Here is a 21,295-nt window from a genome sequence, read left to right on the forward strand (position 1 = left end):
AGGCCGTCAAACTACTGAGGACAGGTACGACCCCTAACCCTAGAACAGGCAAACTACTGATTGACAGTATTTTAACCCTAGCACAGGCCGTCAAACTACTGAGGACAGGTACGACCCCTAACCCTAGAACAGGCCGTCAAACTACTGAGGACAGGTACGACCCCTAACCTTAACACAGGCCATCAAACTACTGAAGACAGGTACGACCCCTAACCTTAACACACACCATCAAACTACTGAGGACATGGATGAATACCCCAACCTTAACACAGGCCATCAAACTACTGAAGACAGGTTTATTCGACCCCTAACCTTAACACAGGCCATCAAACTACTGAAGACAGGTACGACCCTAACCTTAACACACACCATCAAACTACTGAGGACAGGTAACCTTAACACAGGCCATCAAACTACTGAAGACAGGTACCCAACCTAACACAGGCCATCAAACTACTGAGGACAGGTGACCCCTAACCTTAACACACACCATCAAACTACTGAAGACAGGTACGACCCTAACCTTAACACACACCATCAAACTACTGAGGACAGGTCGACCCCTAACCTTAACACAGGCCATCAAACTACTGAAGACAGGTACCCCCTAACCTTAACACAGGCCATCAAATCTACTGAAGACAGGTCGACCCCAACCTTAACACCACCATCAAACTACTGAGGACAGGTACGACCCCTAACCTTAACACAGGCCATCAAACTACTGAAGACAGGTACGACCCCTAACCTTAACACACACCATCAAACTACTGAAGACAGGTACCACCTTAACACACACCATCAAACTACTGAGGACAGGTACGACCCCTAACCTTAACACACACCATCAAACTACTGAGGACAGGTACGACCCCTAACCTTAACACACACCATCAAACTACTGAAGACAGGTACGACCCCTAACCTTAACACAGGCCATCAAACTACTGAAGACAGGTACGACCCCTAACCTTAACACACACCATCAAACTACTGAGGACAGGTACGACCCCTAACCTTAACACAGGCCATCAAACTACTGAAGACAGGTACGACCCCTAACCTTAACACAGGCCATCAAACTACTGAAGACAGGTACGACCCCTAACCTTAACACACACCATCAAACTACTGAAGACTGGTAAGAGACCAGAGGATAGGGAGAGGGAGAGCATATTGATGATGATAATCCCATTTGTAAAGCAAAAGAAAACAGTCTCCGTACATCTAAGGTCAATGCACATTTGTAATTTTAATGTGTCAACCTTTCAGTTACAATGACCTTTGTCAGAGCATACAATGTAATAAAGGTTTTCTATTTGTTTCCAGTACTCAAGTGGCTGATGGCCAGTGCTGGACGCTCCTTCTCCACAGCTGTTCCAGAGCAGCTCCAGTTGCTGCCACTGCTGTTCAAGGTGGGTGGGTCAAGGAAGGAAGACACCTGGAGAGGAACCAGACTCAAAAGGGGAGGCCTATCCCTAATCCCTCTTCACTCTCTTCCTGTTGTAGATCGCTCCGGTGGAAAATGATGACAGTTATGATGAGCTGAAGCGGGACGCTAAGACCTGTCTGTCTCTGATGTCCCAGGGACTGCTCTACACAGAGCAGATACCACTGGTCCTACTGGCCCTGCAAGAGGTAGGGACATGCATGCTCTGCAGGTGGTAGGTCACCATACACACACGTGCACGCAGTGTGGGAGGTGAGTCACTGGGCCATGTGCCTTTCATTTCTGACACACACACACACACACACTTTTTCCACCTTTTGTTACATTACAGCCCTATTCTAAAATTGATTAAATAAATAAAAAATCCTCAGCAATCTACAATACCCCATAATGATAAAGCAAAAACAACAGGTTTTTAGCTTTTTTTGGGGCCTTGACAATTTTGTCGGAGCTCTATGGACGTTTCCTTCGTCCTCATGGCTTGGTTTTTGCTCTGACATGCACAGTCAACTGTTGGACCTTATATAGACAGGTGTGTGCTTTTCCAATATATGTCAAATCAATTGAATTTACTACTGATGCACTCCAAACAAGTTGTAGAAACATCTCAAGGATGATCAATGGAAACAGGATGCACCTGAGCTCAATTTCGAGTCTCATAGCAAAGGGTCTAAATACTTATGTAAATAAGGTAAAGTTTATTTTTAATACATTTGAAATAATGTTTGAACCTGTTTTCACTTTGTCATTATGGGGTGTTGTGTGTAGATTGATGATCTTTAAAAAAAATGTTATACATTTTAGAATAAGGCTGTAACCTGACGGCACTGTAATTAAACCAGTAGGCCTATAGGCTATACCTACGCTGCGTTGTATGCCTCCTGAGTAATCAGGAGCAGGAGAAAACAGTGTAGGCTATTCCATTCAAACAACTAGACCCTATGCACACATTGTAATCAAATTCCAAATCTTACTTGGTGCATTTCAAACTTATTTTGTGAGGTGCAGCCGGGAACAAGTTCTGTACGATGGCGAGTAATGTGGTCGATAAATCAGATTTGGAGGATTGTTTATCTTCAGTTTGGGAACATTTTGGCTTTCTAATAGAAGCAAAAATGTATTGAAGTTTGTAGGATATCAACTAAATGTATTTATGAGACCATTTCATTAATTTGTCCAAGATAATAAGACATGCTTAAGTGATTCAAATTTTCCTTCAACTTTCTGAAGCGGCAACAGCGCGTGAAATCCCCCGTCTGTGTGCGCATCTGCTACTTTGTAGCCGTTAGCGATTATGCTAATGACTACGGTCTTCTGGTAGATGGAAAGGCTCTCCCAAAAACCTACAAAGTAGTTGATGCTGACCTGGCAGAATGATACCAGCATTATTTACATCACTTCAGTGGTGATTTGTTCAGCAAACTCTGCAATCACGTGTGCTACAGAAACAACGCTAACCAAGCAAGGCTCTTGCTGGTGTGCAACTGCATTGCTGTATTTAACTAGGCAAGTCCGTTAAGAACAAATTCTTATTTCCAATGACAGCCTACCAAAAGACAAAATGCCTCCTGTGGGGACAGGGGCTGCGATTAAATATGAATATAAATATAGGACAAAACACACATCCCGACAAGAGAGACAACACAAAACTACCTAAAGAGAAACCTGAGACAACAACATAGCAAGGCAGCAACACATGACAACACAGCATGGTAGAAACACATGACAACAACGTGGTAGCAGCACAAAACATGGTACAAACATTATTGGGAACAGACAACAGCACAAAGGGCAAGAAGGTAGAGACAATACATCACGCGAAGCAGCCACAACTGTCAGTAAGAGTTTTTAGTTAAGTTCAAGGGTATCTAAACCCAAAAATGAATATTTATTTTCACCAGACCACAAAATGGTCTCCTGATGGGGTTGAAACATTGTTGTGGGCTTAGAACCTCCAATTGTCTCCTGATGGGGTTGAAACATTGTTGTGGGCTTAGAACCTCCAATTGTCTCCTGATGGGGTTGAAACATTGTTGTGGGCTTAGAACCTCCAATTGTCTCCTGATGGGGTTGAAACATTGTTGTGGGCTTAGAACCTCCAATTGTCTCCTGATGGGGTAGAAACATTGTTGTGGGCTTAGAACCTCCAATTGTCTCCTGATGGGGTTGAAACATTGTTGTGGGCTTAGAACCTCCAATTGTCTCCTGATGGGGTTGAAACATTGTTGTGGGCTTAGAACCTCCAATTGTCTCCTGATGGGGTTGAAACATTGTTGTGGGCTTAGAACCTCCAATTGTCTCCTGATGGGGTAGAAACATTGTTGTGGGCTTAGAACCTGCAATTGTCTCCTGATGGGGTTGAAACATTGTTGTGGGCTTAGAACCTCCAATTGTCTCCTGATGGGGTTGAAACATTGTTGTGGGCTTAGAACCTCCAATTGTCTCCTGATGGGGTAGAAACATTGTTGTGGGCTTAGAACCTCCAATTGTCTCCTGACGGGGTTGAAACATTGTTGTGGGCTTAGAACCTCCAATTGTCTCCTGATGGGGTAGAAACATTGTTGTGGGCTTAGAACCTCCAATTGTCTCCTGATGGGGTAGAAACATTGTTGTGGGCTTAGAACCTCCAATTGTCTCCTGATGGGGTAGAAACATTGTTGTGGGCTTAGAACCTGCAATTGTCTCCTGATGGGGTTGAAACATTGTTGTGGGCTTAGAACCTCCAATTGTCTCCTGATGGGGTAGAAACATTGTTGTGGGCTTAGAACCTGCAATTGTCTCCTGATGGGGTTGAAACATTGTTGTGGGCTTAGAACCTCCAATTGTCTCCTGATGGGGTAGAAACATTGTTGTGGGCTTAGAACCTCCAATTGTCTCCTGATGGGGTTGAAACATTGTTGTGGGCTTAGAACCTCCAATTGTCTCCTGATGGGGTAGAAACATTGTTGTGGGCTTAGAACCTGCAATTGTCTCCTGATGGGGTTGAAACACATTGTTGTGGGCTTAGAACCTCCAATTGTCTCCTGATGGGGTTGAAACATTGTTGTGGGCTTAGAACCTCCAATTGTCTCCTGATGGGGTTGAAACATTGTTGTGGGCTTAGAACCTCCAATTGTCTCCTGATGGGGTTGAAACATTGTTGTGGGCTTAGAACCTCCAATTGTCTCCTGATGGGGTTGAAACATTGTTGTGGGCTTAGAACCTCCAATTGTCTCCTGATGGGGTAGAAACATTGTTGTGGGCTTAGAACCTCCAATTGTCTCCTGATGGGGTAGAAACATTGTTGTGGGCTTAGAACCTCCAATTGTCTCCTGATGGGGTAGAAACATTGTTGTGGGCTTAGAACCTCCTATTGTGGTGTTTTTCTATTAAACAAGTTTGATTTTGAGACTGAACCTGAAACTGGTAAAAATCTGAAACGTGGAGTAACTGAATTAGGGGGTAAATTGAACATGTTATAGGGCCCTGCATTCTATGCCTCATATATTCCTTTCTTAGTTTTGCATGTTTTACCCCAAAAATGTAACCTGCTGTACCGACACTGAACCGTGACCCCAAAACGTCAGATGCGTACCAAACCAGGGGTTTGGTGAACCTTTACACCCGTAGTTGTTGTTTTGTAATTAACATTCTATGTCATCTTCCAGATAGCGGGCAGCAGTTCGTGGCATGCTCGCTACACGGTGCTGACGTACCTACAGATCATGGTCTTCTACAACCTGTTCACCTTCCTGAGCGACCAGGGAGCCGTCAACGACGTCAGAGCACTGGTCATACGCCTGCTGGAGGACGAGCAGCTAGAGGTAATGCGCACACACACAGGCACAGACACACACACACACACACAGGCACAGATACACACACACACACACACACACAGACGTATACTGTAGACAGACACACAGACACAGACGTATACTGTAGACAGACACACAGACGTATACTGTAGACAGACACACACAGACGTATACTGTAGACACACACACAGACGTATACTGTAGACACAGACACAGACGTATACTGTAGACACACACACAGACGTATACTGTAGACAGACACACAGACGTATACTGTAGACAGACACACAGACGTATACTGTAGACAGACACACAGACGTATACTGTAGACAGACACACACAGACGTATACTGTAGACAGACACACACAGACGTATACTGTAGACAGACACACACAGACGTATACTGTAGACAGACACACACAGACGTATACTGTAGACAGACACACAGACGTATACTGTAGACAGACACACAGACGTATACTGTAGACAGACACACAGACGTATACTGTAGACAGACACACAGACGTATACTGTAGACACACACACAGACGTATACTGTAGACACACACACAGACGTATACTGTAGACACACACACAGACGTATACTGTAGACACACACACAGACGTATACTGTAGACAGACACACACAGACGTATACTGTAGACAGACACACAGACGTATACTGTAGACAGACACACAGACGTATACTGTAGACACACACACACAGACGTATACTGTAGACACACACACACAGACGTATACTGTAGACAGACACACAGACACAGACGTATACTGTAGACACACACACAGACGTATACTGTAGACAGACACACACAGACGTATACTGTAGACAGACACACACAGACGTATACTGTAGACACACACACACAGACGTATACTGTAGACGCACACACACAGACACACACACACAGAGACATGTACTGTACAGACACTCGGGAAATTGATGTAGAAAAGGAGTTGAACATGCATGAGTGTGGATGATCATTATATGGAACAAAGACATGGATATGTAGACTGATTAATGCCAGATAACATCACGGCTGACAGAGCAGTGTGGGGAGGTAGGCCTATTCGTTACAGATCACATTGTGTAATTGCTGAGCAATCTGTCACAGAGTGTGGGGGGGGGTGCTCAAGGGCCCTTTCCTCCCTGTTTTACACTTCTATGTATGTAGGGATTAGGCACTCTTCCTCCCTCTGTCTACCTCCTCTTTCACCCCCTCTGGTCCCTCTCTCACTTGTTGCTATGGAAACCACTGGCTGCAGGAGTATTACATTACATTCTGTTGCTATGTGGAGGATATTAAGGGGGAGGGGGTGAACAGATGGATTTAGCCATTTCTGTCTTTCTATCCAACGGTCCTCTAGGGAGGGCTGTGACGATTATGAAATTTTAGGTAACGATTGTCATGCAAATGGGAATGGTAATTGTAGTTCTAGTTTGTTTCAATGGTATGTTTAATGCATCTTTATGTCTAAAAAACAAATGGTTTTGCCGACCTTGGAACTTTTGAAAATGAACCTTCTCCTCACGAACGCGTCGTACTGCTCGTAAAATGATAAACAACTTAACCCATTTGAAGTCAAAATGGAAGAACTGCTATTGGGTAAACAATATCTATTTGAAGTTGAATCCAGCCTTCTCCTAAAATGAGTGTATTAAGATGATTATGACAACAACAAAATGAGTTATTAATTTATACCAGCCTTACTCTGGAGCCTAATATATTGACTTCCCTTGGCTGCTTGACACCTCTCGTTGCTAGGCGACATAAATTGGTTCACTCAATCAGTGACAGGATTGGGTTTAATACGGTTGTGTAAACGTTGGACTGTGTGTGTGTCTGTTTAATAACATACATATACTGATCAGGAGCTACGAAGTCACATGTATACAACTTATTCATAATTATGTTTTAACGAGAAGTCCAACGACACTAAGGACCTGATGCTGGTTGCAGCTGTAGATTCCTAGATTCTTCTTCCCCAGCCGACCGTACAGTACACAGCCTCTAACCTCTTCCCCACCGTACAGTACACAGCCTCTAACCTCCTCTTCCCCACCGTACAGTACACAGCCTCTAACCTCCTCTTCCCCACCGTACAGTACACAGCCTCTAACCTCCTCTTCCCCACCGTACAGTACACAGCCTCTAACCTCCTCTTCCCCACCGTACAGTACACAGCCTCTAACCTCCTCTTCCCCACCGTACAGTACACAGCCTCTAACCTCCTCTTCCCCACCGTACAGTACACAGCCTCTAACCTCCTCTTCCCCACCGTACAGTACACAGCCTCTAACCTCCTCTTCCCCACCGTACAGTACACAGCCTCTAACCTCCTCTTCCCCACCGTACAGTACACAGCCTCTAACCTCCTCTTCCCCACCGTACAGTACACAGCCTCTAACCTCTTCCCCACCGTACAGTACACAGCCTCTAACCTCCTCTTCCCCACCGTACAGTACACAGCCTCTAACCTCCTCTTCCCCACCGTACAGTACACAGCCTCTAACCTCTTCCCCACCGTACAGTACACAGCCTCTAACCTCCTCTTCCCCACCGTACAGTACACAGCCTCTAACCTCCTCTTCCCCACCGTACAGTACACAGCCTCTGACCTCCTCTTCCCCACCGTACAGTACACAGCCTCTGACCTCCTACTTCCCTTCCCCACCGTACAGTACACAGCCTCTAACCTCCTCTTCCCCACCGTACAGTACACAGCCTCTGACCTCCTCTTCCCCACCGTACAGTACACAGCCTCTGACCTCCTCTTCCCCACCGTACAGTACACAGCCTCTGACCTCCTCTTCCCCACCGTACAGTACACAGCCTCTGACCTCCTCTTCCCCACCGTACAGTACACAGCCTCTGACCTCCTCTTCCCCACCGTACAGTACACAGCCTCTGACCTCCTCTTCCCCACCGTACAGTACACAGCCTCTGACCTCCTCTTCCCCACCGTACAGTACACAGCCTCTAACCTCCTCTTCCCCACCGTACAGTACACAGCCTCTAACCTCCTCTTCCCCACCGTACAGTACACAGCCTCTAACCTCCTCTTCCCCACCGTACAGTACACAGCCTCTAACCTCCTCTTCCCCACCGTACAGTACACAGCCTCTAACCTCCTCTTCCCCACCGTACAGTACACAGCCTCTAAACTCCTCTTCCCCAGCCCCCAGTACAGTACACAGCCTCTAACCTCCTCTTCTTCCACCGTACAGTACACAGCCTCTAACCTCCTCTTCCCCACCGTACAGTACACAGCCTCTAACCTCCTCTCTTCCCCACCGTACAGTACACAGCCTCTAACCTCCTCTTCCCCACCGTACAGTACACAGCCTCTAACCTCCTCTTCCCCACCGTACAGTACACAGCCTCTAACCTCCTCTTCCCCACCGTACAGTACACAGCCTCTAACCTCCTCTTCCCCACCGTACAGTACACAGCCTCTAACCTCCTCTTCCCCAGCCCACAGTACAGTACACAGCCTCTAACCTCCTCTTCCCCAGCCCACAGTACAGTACACAGCCTCTAACCTCCTCTTCCCCAGCCCACCGTACAGTACACAGCCTCTAACCTCCTCTTCCCCACCGTACAGTACACAGCCTCTAACCTCCTCTTCCCCACCGTACAGTACACAGCCTCTAACCTCCTCTTCCCCAGCCCACAGTACACAGCCTCTGACCTCCTCTTCCCCACCGTACAGTACACAGCCTCTGACCTCCTCTTCCCCACCGTACAGTACACAGCCTCTAACCTCCTCTTCCCCAGCCCACAGTACAGTACACAGCCTCTAACCTCCTCTTCCCCACCGTACAGTACACAGCCTCTAAACTCCTCTTCCCCAGCCCCCAGTACAGTACACAGCCTCTAACCTCCTCTTCCCCACCGTACAGTACACAGCCTCTAACCTCCTCTTCCCCACCGTACAGTACACAGCCTCTAACCTCCTCTTCCCCACCGTACAGTACACAGCCTCTAACCTCCTCTTCCCCACCGTACAGTACACAGCCTTTAACCTCCTCTTCCCCAGCCCACAGTACAGTACACAGCCTCTAACCTCCTCTTCCCCACCGTACAGTACACAGCCTCTAACCTCCTCTTCCCCACCGTACAGTACACAGCCTCTAACCTCCTCTTCCCCACCGTACAGTACACAGCCTCTAACCTCCTCTTCCCCACCGTACAGTACACAGCCTCTAACCTCCTCTTCCCCAGCCCACCGTACAGTACACAGCCTCTAACCTCCTCTTCCCCAGCCCACAGTACAGTACACAGCCTCTAACCTCCTCTTCCCCAGCCCACAGTACAGTACACAGCCTCTAACCTCCTCTTCCCCAGCCCACCGTACAGTACACAGTCTCTAACCTCCTCTTCCCCAGCCCACAGTACAGTACACAGCCTCTAACCTCCTCTTCCCCAGCCCACAGTACAGTACATAGCCTCTAACCTCCTCTTCCCCAGCCCACAGTACAGTACACAGTCTCTAACCTCCTCTTCCCCAGCCCACAGTACAGTACACAGCCTCTAACCTCCTCTTCCCCAGCCCACCGTACAGTACAAAGCCTCTGACCTCTTCCCCAGCCCACCGTACAGTACAAAGCCTCTGACCTCTTCCCCAGCCCACCGTACAGTACAAAGCCTCTAACCTCCTCTTCCCCAGCCCACAGTACAGTACAAAGCCTCTGACCTCTTCCCCAGCCCACAGTACAGTACAAAGCCTCTGACCTCTTCCCCAGCCCACAGTACAGTACAAAGCCTCTGACCTCTTCCCCAGCCCACAGTACAGTACAAAGCCTCTGACCTCTTCCCCAGCCCACCGTACAGTACACAGCCTCTAACCTCCTCTTCCCCACCGTACAGTACACAGCCTCTAACCTCCTCTTCCCCACCGAACAGTACACAGCCTCTAACCTCCTCTTCCCCAGCCCACAGTACACAGCCTCTGACCTCCTCTTCCCCACCGTACAGTACACAGCCTCTGACCTCCTCTTCCCCACCGTACAGTACACAGCCTCTAACCTCCTCTTCCCCAGCCCACAGTACAGTACACAGCCTCTAACCTCCTCTTCCCCACCGTACAGTACACAGCCTCTAAACTCCTCTTCCCCAGCCCCCAGTACAGTACACAGCCTCTAACCTCCTCTTCCCCACCGTACAGTACTCTAACCTCCTCTTCCCCACCGTACAGTACACAGCCTCTAACCTCCTCTTCCCCACCGTACAGTACACAGCCTCTAACCTCCTCTTCCCCACCGTACAGTACACAGCCTTTAACCTCCTCTTCCCCAGCCCACAGTACAGTACACAGCCTCTAACCTCCTCTTCCCCACCGTACAGTACACAGCCTCTAACCTCCTCTTCCCCACCGTACAGTACACAGCCTCTAACCTCCTCTTCCCCCGTACCGCCTACAGTACAGTACAGCCTCTAACCTCCTCTTCCCCAGCCCACCGTACTGTACACAGCCTCTAACCTCCTCTTCCCCAGCCCACAGTACAGTACACAGCCTCTAACCTCCTCTTCCCCAGCCCACAGTACAGTACACAGCCTCTAACCTCCTCTTCCCCAGCCCACCGTACAGTACACAGTCTCTAACCTCCTCTTCCCCAGCCCACAGTACAGTACACAGCCTCTAACCTCCTCTTCCCCAGCCCACAGTACAGTACATAGCCTCTAACCTCCTCTTCCCCAGCCCACAGTACAGTACACAGTCTCTAACCTCCTCTTCCCCAGCCCACAGTACAGTACACAGCCTCTAACCTCCTCTTCCCCAGCCCACCGTACAGTACAAAGCCTCTGACCTCTTCCCCAGCCCACCGTACAGTACAAAGCCTCTGACCTCTTCCCCAGCCCACCGTACAGTACAAAGCCTCTAACCTCCTCTTCCCCAGCCCACAGTACAGTACAAAGCCTCTGACCTCTTCCCCAGCCCACAGTACAGTACACAGCCTCTAACCTCCTCTTCCCCAGCCCACAGTACAGTACACAGCCTCTAACCTCCTCTTCCCCAGCCCACCGTACAGTACACAGTCTCTAACCTCCTCTTCCCCAGCCCACAGTACAGTACACAGCCTCTAACCTCCTCTTCCCCAGCCCACAGTACAGTACATAGCCTCTAACCTCCTCTTCCCCAGCCCACAGTACAGTACACAGTCTCTAACCTCCTCTTCCCCAGCCCACAGTACAGTACACAGCCTCTAACCTCCTCTTCCCCAGCCCACCGTACAGTACAAAGCCTCTGACCTCTTCCCCAGCCCACCGTACAGTACAAAGCCTCTGACCTCTTCCCCAGCCCACCGTACAGTACAAAGCCTCTAACCTCCTCTTCCCCAGCCCACAGTACAGTACAAAGCCTCTGACCTCTTCCCCAGCCCACAGTACAGTACAAAGCCTCTGACCTCTTCCCCAGCCCACAGTACAGTACAAAGCCTCTGACCTCTTCCCCAGCCCACAGTACAGTACAAAGCCTCTGACCTCTTCCCCAGCCCACCGTACAGTACACAGCCTCTAACCTCCTCTTCCCCACCGTACAGTACACAGCCTCTAACCTCCTCTTCCCCACCGTACAGTACACAGCCTCTAACCTCCTCTTCCCCAGCCCACAGTACACAGCCTCTGACCTCCTCTTCCCCACCGTACAGTACACAGCCTCTAACCTCCTCTTCCCCACCGTACAGTACACAGCCTCTAACCTCCTCTTCCCCAGCCCACAGTACAGTACACAGCCTCTAACCTCCTCTTCCCCACCGTACAGTACACAGCCTCTAAACTCCTCTTCCCCAGCCCCCAGTACAGTACACAGCCTCTAACCTCCTCTTCCCCACCGTACAGTACACAGCCTCTAACCTCCTCTTCCCCACCGTACAGTACACAGCCTCTAACCTCCTCTTCCCCACCGTACAGTACACAGCCTTTAACCTCCTCTTCCCCAGCCCACAGTACAGTACACAGCCTCTAACCTCCTCTTCCCCACCGTACAGTACACAGCCTCTAACCTCCTCTTCCCCACCGTACAGTACACAGCCTCTAACCTCCTCTTCCCCACCGTACAGTACACAGCCTCTAACCTCCTCTTCCCCACCGTACAGTACACAGCCTCTAACCTCCTCTTCCCCAGCCCACCGTACAGTACACAGCCTCTAACCTCCTCTTCCCCAGCCCACAGTACAGTACACAGCCTCTAACCTCCTCTTCCCCAGCCCACAGTACAGTACACAGCCTCTAACCTCCTCTTCCCCAGCCCACCGTACAGTACACAGTCTCTAACCTCCTCTTCCCCAGCCCACCGTACAGTACACAGTCTCTAACCTCCTCTTCCCCAGCCCACAGTACAGTACACAGCCTCTAACCTCCTCTTCCCCAGCCCACAGTACAGTACATAGCCTCTAACCTCCTCTTCCCCAGCCCACAGTACAGTACACAGTCTCTAACCTCCTCTTCCCCAGCCCACAGTACAGTACACAGCCTCTAACCTCCTCTTCCCCAGCCCACCGTACAGTACAAAGCCTCTGACCTCTTCCCCAGCCCACCGTACAGTACAAAGCCTCTGACCTCTTCCCCAGCCCACCGTACAGTACAAAGCCTCTAACCTCCTCTTCCCCAGCCCACAGTACAGTACAAAGCCTCTGACCTCTTCCCCAGCCCACAGTACAGTACAAAGCCTCTGACCTCTTCCCCAGCCCACCGTACAGTACAAAGCCTCTAACCTCCTCTTCCCCAGCCCACAGTACAGTACAAAGCCTCTGACCTCTTCCCCAGCCCACAGTACAGTACAAAGCCTCTAACCTCCTCTTCCCCAGCCCACAGTACAGTACACAGCCTCTAACCTCCTCTTCCCCAGCCCACCGTACAGTACAAAGCCTCTGACCTCTTCCCCAGCCCACAGTACAGTACACAGCCTCTGACCTCTTCCCCAGCCCACAGTACAGTACAAAGCCTCTGACCTCTTCCCCAGCCCACAGTAGAGTACACAGTCTCTAACCTCCTCTTCCCCAGCCCACAGTAGAGTACACAGTCTCTAACCTCCTCTTCCCCCGCCCACAGTACAGTACAAAGCCTCTGACCTCTTCCCCAGCCCACAGTACAGTACAAAGCCTCTGAACTCTTCCCCAGCCCACAGTACAGTACACAGCCTCTAACCTCCTCTTCCCCAGCCCACAGTACAGTACAAAGCCTCTGACCTCTTCCCCAGCCCACCGTACAGTACAAAGCCTCTGAACTCTTCCCCAGCCCACAGTACAGTACACAGCCTCTAACCTCCTCTTCCCCAGCCCACAGTACAGTACAAAGCCTCTGACCTCTTCCCCAGCCCACCGTACAGTACAAAGCCTCTGAACTCTTCCCCAGCCCACAGTACAGTACACAGCCTCTAACCTCCTCTTCCCCAGCCCACAGTACAGTACATAGCCTCTAACCTCCTCTTCCCCAGCCCACAGTACAGTACACAGTCTCTAACCTCCTCTTCCCCAGCCCACAGTACAGTACACAGCCTCTAACCTCCTCTTCCCCAGCCCACCGTACAGTACAAAGCCTCTGACCTCTTCCCCAGCCCACCGTACAGTACAAAGCCTCTGACCTCTTCCCCAGCCCACCGTACAGTACAAAGCCTCTAACCTCCTCTTCCCCAGCCCACAGTACAGTACAAAGCCTCTGACCTCTTCCCCAGCCCACAGTACAGTACAAAGCCTCTGACCTCTTCCCCAGCCCACAGTACAGTACAAAGCCTCTGACCTCTTCCCCAGCCCACAGTACAGTACAAAGCCTCTGACCTCTTCCCCAGCCCACCGTACAGTACACAGCCTCTAACCTCCTCTTCCCCACCGTACAGTACACAGCCTCTAACCTCCTCTTCCCCACCGTACAGTACACAGCCTCTAACCTCCTCTTCCCCAGCCCACAGTACACAGCCTCTGACCTCCTCTTCCCCACCGTACAGTACACAGCCTCTAACCTCCTCTTCCCCACCGTACAGTACACAGCCTCTAACCTCCTCTTCCCCAGCCCACAGTACAGTACACAGCCTCTAACCTCCTCTTCCCCACCGTACAGTACACAGCCTCTAAACTCCTCTTCCCCAGCCCCCAGTACAGTACACAGCCTCTAACCTCCTCTTCCCCACCGTACAGTACACAGCCTCTAACCTCCTCTTCCCCACCGTACAGTACACAGCCTCTAACCTCCTCTTCCCCACCGTACAGTACACAGCCTTTAACCTCCTCTTCCCCACCCACAGTACAACCTCCTACCACCGTACAGCCTCTAACCTCCTCTTCCCCACCGTACAGTACACAGCCTCTAACCTCCTCTTCCCCACCGTACAGTACACAGCCTCTAACCTCCTCTTCCCCACCGTACAGTACACAGCCTCTAACCTCCTCTTCCCCACCCACCGTACAGTACACAGCCTCTAACCTCCTCTTCCCCAGCCCACCGTACAGTACACAGCCTCTAACCTCCTCTTCCCCAGCCCACAGTACAGTACACAGCCTCTAACCTCCTCTTCCCCAGCCCACAGTACAGTACACAGCCTCTAACCTCCTCTTCCCCAGCCCACCGTACAGTACACAGTCTCTAACCTCCTCTTCCCCAGCCCACAGTACAGTACACAGCCTCTAACCTCCTCTTCCCCAGCCCACAGTACAGTACACAGCCTCTAACCTCCTCTTCCCCAGCCCACAGTACAGTACATAGCCTCTAACCTCCTCTTCCCCAGCCCACAGTACAGTCTCTAACCTCCTCTTCCCCAGCCCACAGTACAGTACACAGCCTCTAACCTCCTCTTCCCCAGCCCACCGTACAGTACAAAGCCTCTGACCTCTTCCCCAGCCCACCGTACAGTACAAAGCCTCTGACCTCTTCCCCAGCCCACCGTACAGTACAAAGCCTCTAACCTCCTCTTCCCCAGCCCACAGTACAGTACAAAGCCTCTGACCTCTTCCCCAGCCCACAGTACAGTACAAAGCCTCTGACCTCTTCCCCAGCCCACCGTACAGTACAAAGCCTCTAACCTCCTCTTCCCCAGCCCACAGTACAGTACAAAGCCTCTGACCTCTTCCCCAGCCCACAGTACAGTACAAAGCCTCTAACCTCCTCTTCCCCAGCCCACAGTACAGTACACAGCCTCTAACCTCCTCTTCCCCAGCCCACCGTACAGTACAAAGCCTCTGACCTCTTCCCCAGCCCACAGTACAGTACACAGCCTCTGACCTCTTCCCCAGCCCACAGTACAGTACAAAGCCTCTGACCTCTTCCCCAGCCCACAGTAGAGTACACAGTCTCTAACCTCCTCTTCCCCAGCCCACAGTAGAGTACACAGTCTCTAACCTCCTCTTCCCCAGCCCACAGTACAGTACAAAGCCTCTGAACTCTTCCCCAGCCCACAGTACAGTACACAGCCTCTAACCTCCTCTTCCCCAGCCCACAGTACAGTACAAAGCCTCTGACCTCTTCCCCAGCCCACCGTACAGTACAAAGCCTCTGAACTCTTCCCCAGCCCACAGTACAGTACACAGCCTCTAACCTCCTCTTCCCCAGCCCACAGTACAGTACAAAGCCTCTGACCTCTTCCCCAGCCCACCGTACAGTACAAAGCCTCTGAACTCTTCCCCAGCCCACAGTACAGTACACAGCCTCTAACCTCCTCTTCCCCAGCCCACAGTACAGTACAAAGCCTCTGACCTCTTCCCCAGCCCACAGTACAGTACAAAGCCTCTGACCTCTTCCCCAGCCCACCGTACAGTACAAAGCCTCTGACCTCTTCCCCAGCCCACCGTACAGTACAAAGCCTCTGACCTCTTCCCCAGCCCACCGTACAGTACAAAGCCTCTGACCTCTTCCCCAGCCCACCGTACAGTACAAAGCCTCTGACCTCTTCCCCCGCCCACAGTACAGTACAAAGCCTCTGACCTCTTCCCCAGCCCACCGTACAGTACAAAGCCTCTGACCTCTTCCCCAGCCTAACTACAAAACAGTCCTGAGCTTTTGTGCGCTCAGTGGTGAGACTGAATCACTCAATGAACTCCAGCCTCCCTGTTCTGTTTTCTCCTCTTTTCTCTCTCTAGCTCCATCTAAATTAGTCCTGTGATTCCTCGCTTGCCATCTCCTTGCCAACAGTGTTGTTCAACTGTACGGAGCTGGGTGGCGCAGTCTGTACTGACTACCTCGGCTCAACTAAGATGCTCTATCCAAATTATCCTCCTCGCTCCCGCCTCAAAATGCATTGGAGAAGGTCTTAGGGGGAGTGACCTTGGACCTTCTCCAATGCATTTTGAGGCGGGAGCGAGGAGGATAATTTGGATAGAGCTTCTTAGTTGAGCCGAGGTAGTCAGTACAGACTGCGCCACACAGCTCCGTACAGTTGAAGTCGGAAGTTTACATACACTTAGGTTGGAGTCATTAAAACTCGTTTTTCAACCACTCCACAAATTTCTTGTTAACTAACTATAGTTTTGGCAAGTCGGTCAGGACATCTACTTTGTGAATGACACAAGTCATTTTTCCAACAATTGTTTACAGACAGATTATTCCACTTATAATTCACTGTATCACAAGTCCAGTGGGTCAGACGTTTACATCCACTAAGATGACTGTGCTTTTAAACAGCTTGGAAACGTCAAGAAAATTATCATGGCTTTAGAAGCTTCTGACAGGCTAATTGACATCATTTGAGTCAATTGGTGGTGTACCTGTGGATGTATTTCAAGGCCTACCTTCAAACTCAGTGCCTCTTTGCTTGACATCATGGAAAAATCAAAAGAAATCAGCCAAGACCTCTGAATTTTTGTTGTTGACCTCCACAAGTCTGGTTCATCCTTGGGAGCAATTTCCAAATACCTGAAGGTACCTTGTTCATCTGTACAAATAATAGTATGCAAGTATATGGGACCACGCAGCCGTCATACCGCTCAGGAACGAGACGTGTTCTGTCTCCTAGAGATGAATGTACTTTGGTGCGAAAAGTTCAAATCAATCCCAGAACAACAGCAAATGACCTTGTGAAGATGCTGGAAGAAACCGGTACAAAAGTATCTATATCCACAGTGAAATGAGTCCTATATCGACATAACCTGAAAGGCCGCTCAGCAAGGAAGAAGCCACTGCTCCAAAACTGCCATTAAAATGCCAGACTACGGTTTGCAACTGCACATGGGGACAAAGATCATACTTTTTGGAGAAATATCCTCTGGTCTGATGAAACAAAAATAGAACTGTTTGGCCATAATGACCATCGTTATGTTTGGAAGAAAAAGGGGTAGGCTTGCAAGCCAAAGAACATCATCCCAACCGTGAAGCACGGGGTTGGAGCATCATGTTGTGGGGGTGCTTTGCTGCAAGAGGGATTGGTGCACTTCACAAAATAGATAGCTTCATGAGGATGGAAGCAACATCTCAAGACATCAGTCAGGAAGTTAAAGATTGGTCGCAAATGGGTCTTCCAAATGGACAATGACCCCAAGCATACTTCCAAAGTTGTGGCAAAATGGCTTAAGGACAACAAAGTCAAGGTATTGGAGTGGCCATCACAAAGGCCTGCCCTTAATCCTATAGAAAATGTGTGTGCAGAACTGAAAAGTTGTGTGCGAGCAAGGAGGCCTACAAACCTGACTCAGTTACACCAGCTCTGTCAGGAGGAATGGGACAAACTTCACCCGACTTATTGTGGGAAGCTTGTTGAAGGCTACCCGAAACGTTTGACCCAAGTTTAACAATTTAAAGGCAATGCTACCAAATTCTAATTGAGTGTATGTAAACTTCTGACCCACTGGGAATGTGATGAAATAAATAAAAGCTGAAATAAATCATTCTCTCTCCTATTACTCTGACATTTCACGTTCTTAAAATAAAGTGGTGATCCTGACTGACCTAAGACAGGGAATTTTTACTAGGATTAAATGTCAGGAATTGTGAAAAACTGAGTTTAAATGTATTTGGCGAAGGTGTATGTAAACTTCTGACCTCAACTGTATATGGACACACACACTGTCTGTCAAATTGTGTAAATAATGAACTCTTTCCCCCTTTCCTTCTCTACCTCTTTTCTCCCTCTGTCCCCCAGGTGAGGGAGATGGCTGCCACCACGCTGAGCGGTTTCCTTCAGTGTAACTTCCTGTCCATAGAGGGCCCCATGCAGAGCCACTTCGAGGCCCTCTGTAAGACCCGCCTGCCCAAGAAGCGGAAGAGGGAGCTGGGCTCCGTGGTGGACACCATCCCCTCTGGAGGTAGCTACTAACACAACTTTCCAATGCTTTACTTAGAACGCATACTGTTCCTGGTAGTGCTACAAGCATACTGGCTCGGTTCAATATCTACACTAGAATGGCCAATGCAAAGCTTCATTCTAAGTGCTATTGCTAGTGTGGATATTGGAACAACCACTGTCTACATCAGTGTTTCCCAAACTCGGGTCCTCGGGACCCCAGGAGGTACATTTCTTTGATTTGAACTTAACACTATTAACACTACACATCTGATTCAAATGATCAAAGCTTGATGAATAGTTGATTATTTGAATCAGCTGTGTAGTGCTGGGGGGAAAGCCAGAAAGTGCACCTCTTGTGATCCTGAGGACCAGGTTTGGGAAACCCTGGTCAACATGCAACGGTCCATTGCCTTACCTAGAACATAGTTGCCATGATTGTGTTAGATGGTCTTCTAGATTGTAGTTTCCTTGACCTTACTAAACCTGTTATACCTCAGCTTTTCAATGGTCCTTCATAGTCTTTTCCTCCCTGTGTGTGTAGATCTGGTGCGGCGTCATGCTGGAGTGTTAGGTCTGAGTGCCTGTATCCTGTCCAGCCCCTACGATGTTCCCACCTGGATGCCCCAACTACTGATGGACCTCAGTGCCCACCTCAACGACACACAGCCCATTGAGGTGAGGAGGACTAACACACACACACAGAGAGAGAGAGAAAGAAGCAACACACACACAAACTTCTCTCTCACACAAACACACACACCTCAACGACACACAGCCTATAGAGATGAGGGGTACCCCAAACATACGTCTCTCTCTCCCCATTCCCGGGCATCTTGTTTCTGAATGCGTCTTGTGTCTACTCCTGCAGATGACGGTGAAGAAGACCCTGTCTAACTTTAGACGGACTCATCATGACAACTGGCAGGAGCATAAACAGCAGTTCACTGACGACCAGCTGCTGGTTCTGACCGACCTGCTGGTCTCTCCCTGCTATTACGCCTAGATACCTGGTACACACACAGCAGCTGACAGTAACACCCACACACCTGCTGGTCTCTCCCTGATACTAAACCTAGATCCCTGGTACACACACAGCAGCTAACAGTAACACCCACACACCTGCTGGTCTCTCCCTGATATTAAACCTAGATCCATGGTACATACGCACACACATACAATTCAAACGTATGCTTGGGTGGAAAAATCCCAAAACAAATTACAAGCATTAAACAAGGTACCAAGCATTAATCCCACTATCCATTCTGTTTCTCTTTAGGGCCCAGCATTAATCCCACTATCCATTCTGTCTCTCGTTGGGGCCAAGCATTAATCCCACTATCCATTCTGTCTCTATTTATGGCCAAGCATTAGTTCTGCTATGCATTCTGTCTCTTTAGAGCCAAGCATTAATCCCACTATCCATTCTGTCTCTCTTTAGGGCCCTGGTGCAACTTTCAGGAGATTTTTATGTTTTCTTAATGGAGGAACGTTTTCCTCGATGCCATCTCTTAGCCTTTTGACAATTCCTCACTCTGGCATTAGACTGGGAAGGTCTCAGACTGAACAGAACAGGCCCGTATTCAAAAAGCGGTTTAGAGTAGGATTGCTGATCTAGGATCAGTTTTGCCTTTCAGATCATATTGAATACCATTATATGGACAGGGCGACCTGATTCTCGATCAGCACCTCTACTCTGAGACACTGTGAATACAGGCCCAGAACAGAACACACCAGCCTGCATGAGGGTAGACCAAACCCTCACATCCAGGACCCTGCACTCTGGCCAGACCAACGGACAACATCTGGGTCATATTCATTAGGCATCAAACGGAAGACAATAGAATGAAAAACAGGGAGGAACTACCTGGGACATGTCCATTAAGGACCGCTTGTTTTTTGTGGGGGTGGGGGGGGGTCCTTTTTCTCTCTTTTTTTATGATGTACCCTGAGGACCCTGAAAAGGGGGGACGGGGGGAACACAAATGCGTAATGGTTGAATGGATGGAATAAAGGTTGTGTATTTAGCGCTGATTTACATTTTTACTATACTTAATATTTAAGGGTAAACCATAGCAGGGATGATTGTCCTGCGGTTTGTAATACTACTGTACAGTTTTTCTTAAATTTTTATTTTCTTTATTTGCTTGCGTGTGTTTATGTGGAATGCTTGATGATACCCTACCTCTGGTCCAAGGTGTAGTGTGCCTTCCTCCACTAATGCACCACTACTTGTGGAGGAGTGCACGCTCCACCCTGGACCAGAGCTAGTCCCTGTCCCCCCCGTACTATTGCTCTCAGCACAAAATCCCCTCAATGTTATCAACTCTGAGCCAATTAACTGTATTATCCCAGTAGAGGGTAGAAACCGTACTGTCCCAGTTCTCCTATAGTGACGTGTTCTTAGCCACAGTCTGTATGCGTTTAGATTAGATTGAGAATGTATCCCAAATGGTAGCCTATTTGTTTAGTGCACTACTTTTGACTACGGCCCATAGGGCTCTGGTCAAATGTAGTGCACTATATAGGGAATAGTGTTCCATTTGGGAATTAGATTTGAACCTGCCACACACATTTACGTACATGACATTTGTGTACATTGTTTAATCTATATATGATATGTGCATATTTTATAATGTGTATATAGCATATGTATATAACATAAATGCACAAACATGTATTTATTTATTTATTGGTTTTTGAAGTGCTGATATTACTCTTAGAGTTTCTGGTAATGAAAGATTTTGGTTTGTGAGTAAATGGGTTGTTCAGCTTTTTAGTGACAGAGCTTTTGATTTCATCCTGCTCTCTCATTGTCAA

At 49.1% G+C, this 21,295-nt stretch overlaps 1 protein-coding gene across 1 annotated transcript in view; it reads left to right on the forward strand.

Annotated features, from left to right (window-relative positions):
- LOC135523499 (proteasome activator complex subunit 4B-like) overlaps nt 1-20,387 on the forward strand; it is an 83,148-nt gene extending 62,761 nt beyond the window's left edge. The window contains exons 37-43 of the mRNA XM_064950212.1: nt 1,330-1,415; nt 1,510-1,638; nt 5,098-5,253; nt 18,335-18,497; nt 19,020-19,153; nt 19,347-19,488; nt 19,917-20,387. Of these exons, the coding sequence (XP_064806284.1) occupies nt 1,330-1,415; nt 1,510-1,638; nt 5,098-5,253; nt 18,335-18,497; nt 19,020-19,153; nt 19,347-19,481 (803 nt within the window). The 3' untranslated portion in view covers nt 19,482-19,488; nt 19,917-20,387. The remainder of the gene's footprint in view (nt 1-1,329; nt 1,416-1,509; nt 1,639-5,097; nt 5,254-18,334; nt 18,498-19,019; nt 19,154-19,346; nt 19,489-19,916) is intronic.
- Nucleotides 20,388-21,295: the final 908 nt, after the last annotated feature.

The sequence above is a fragment of the Oncorhynchus masou genome, chromosome 31 (genome assembly GCF_036934945.1).
Source record: "Oncorhynchus masou masou isolate Uvic2021 chromosome 31, UVic_Omas_1.1, whole genome shotgun sequence".
NCBI lineage: Eukaryota > Metazoa > Chordata > Actinopteri > Salmoniformes > Salmonidae > Oncorhynchus > Oncorhynchus masou.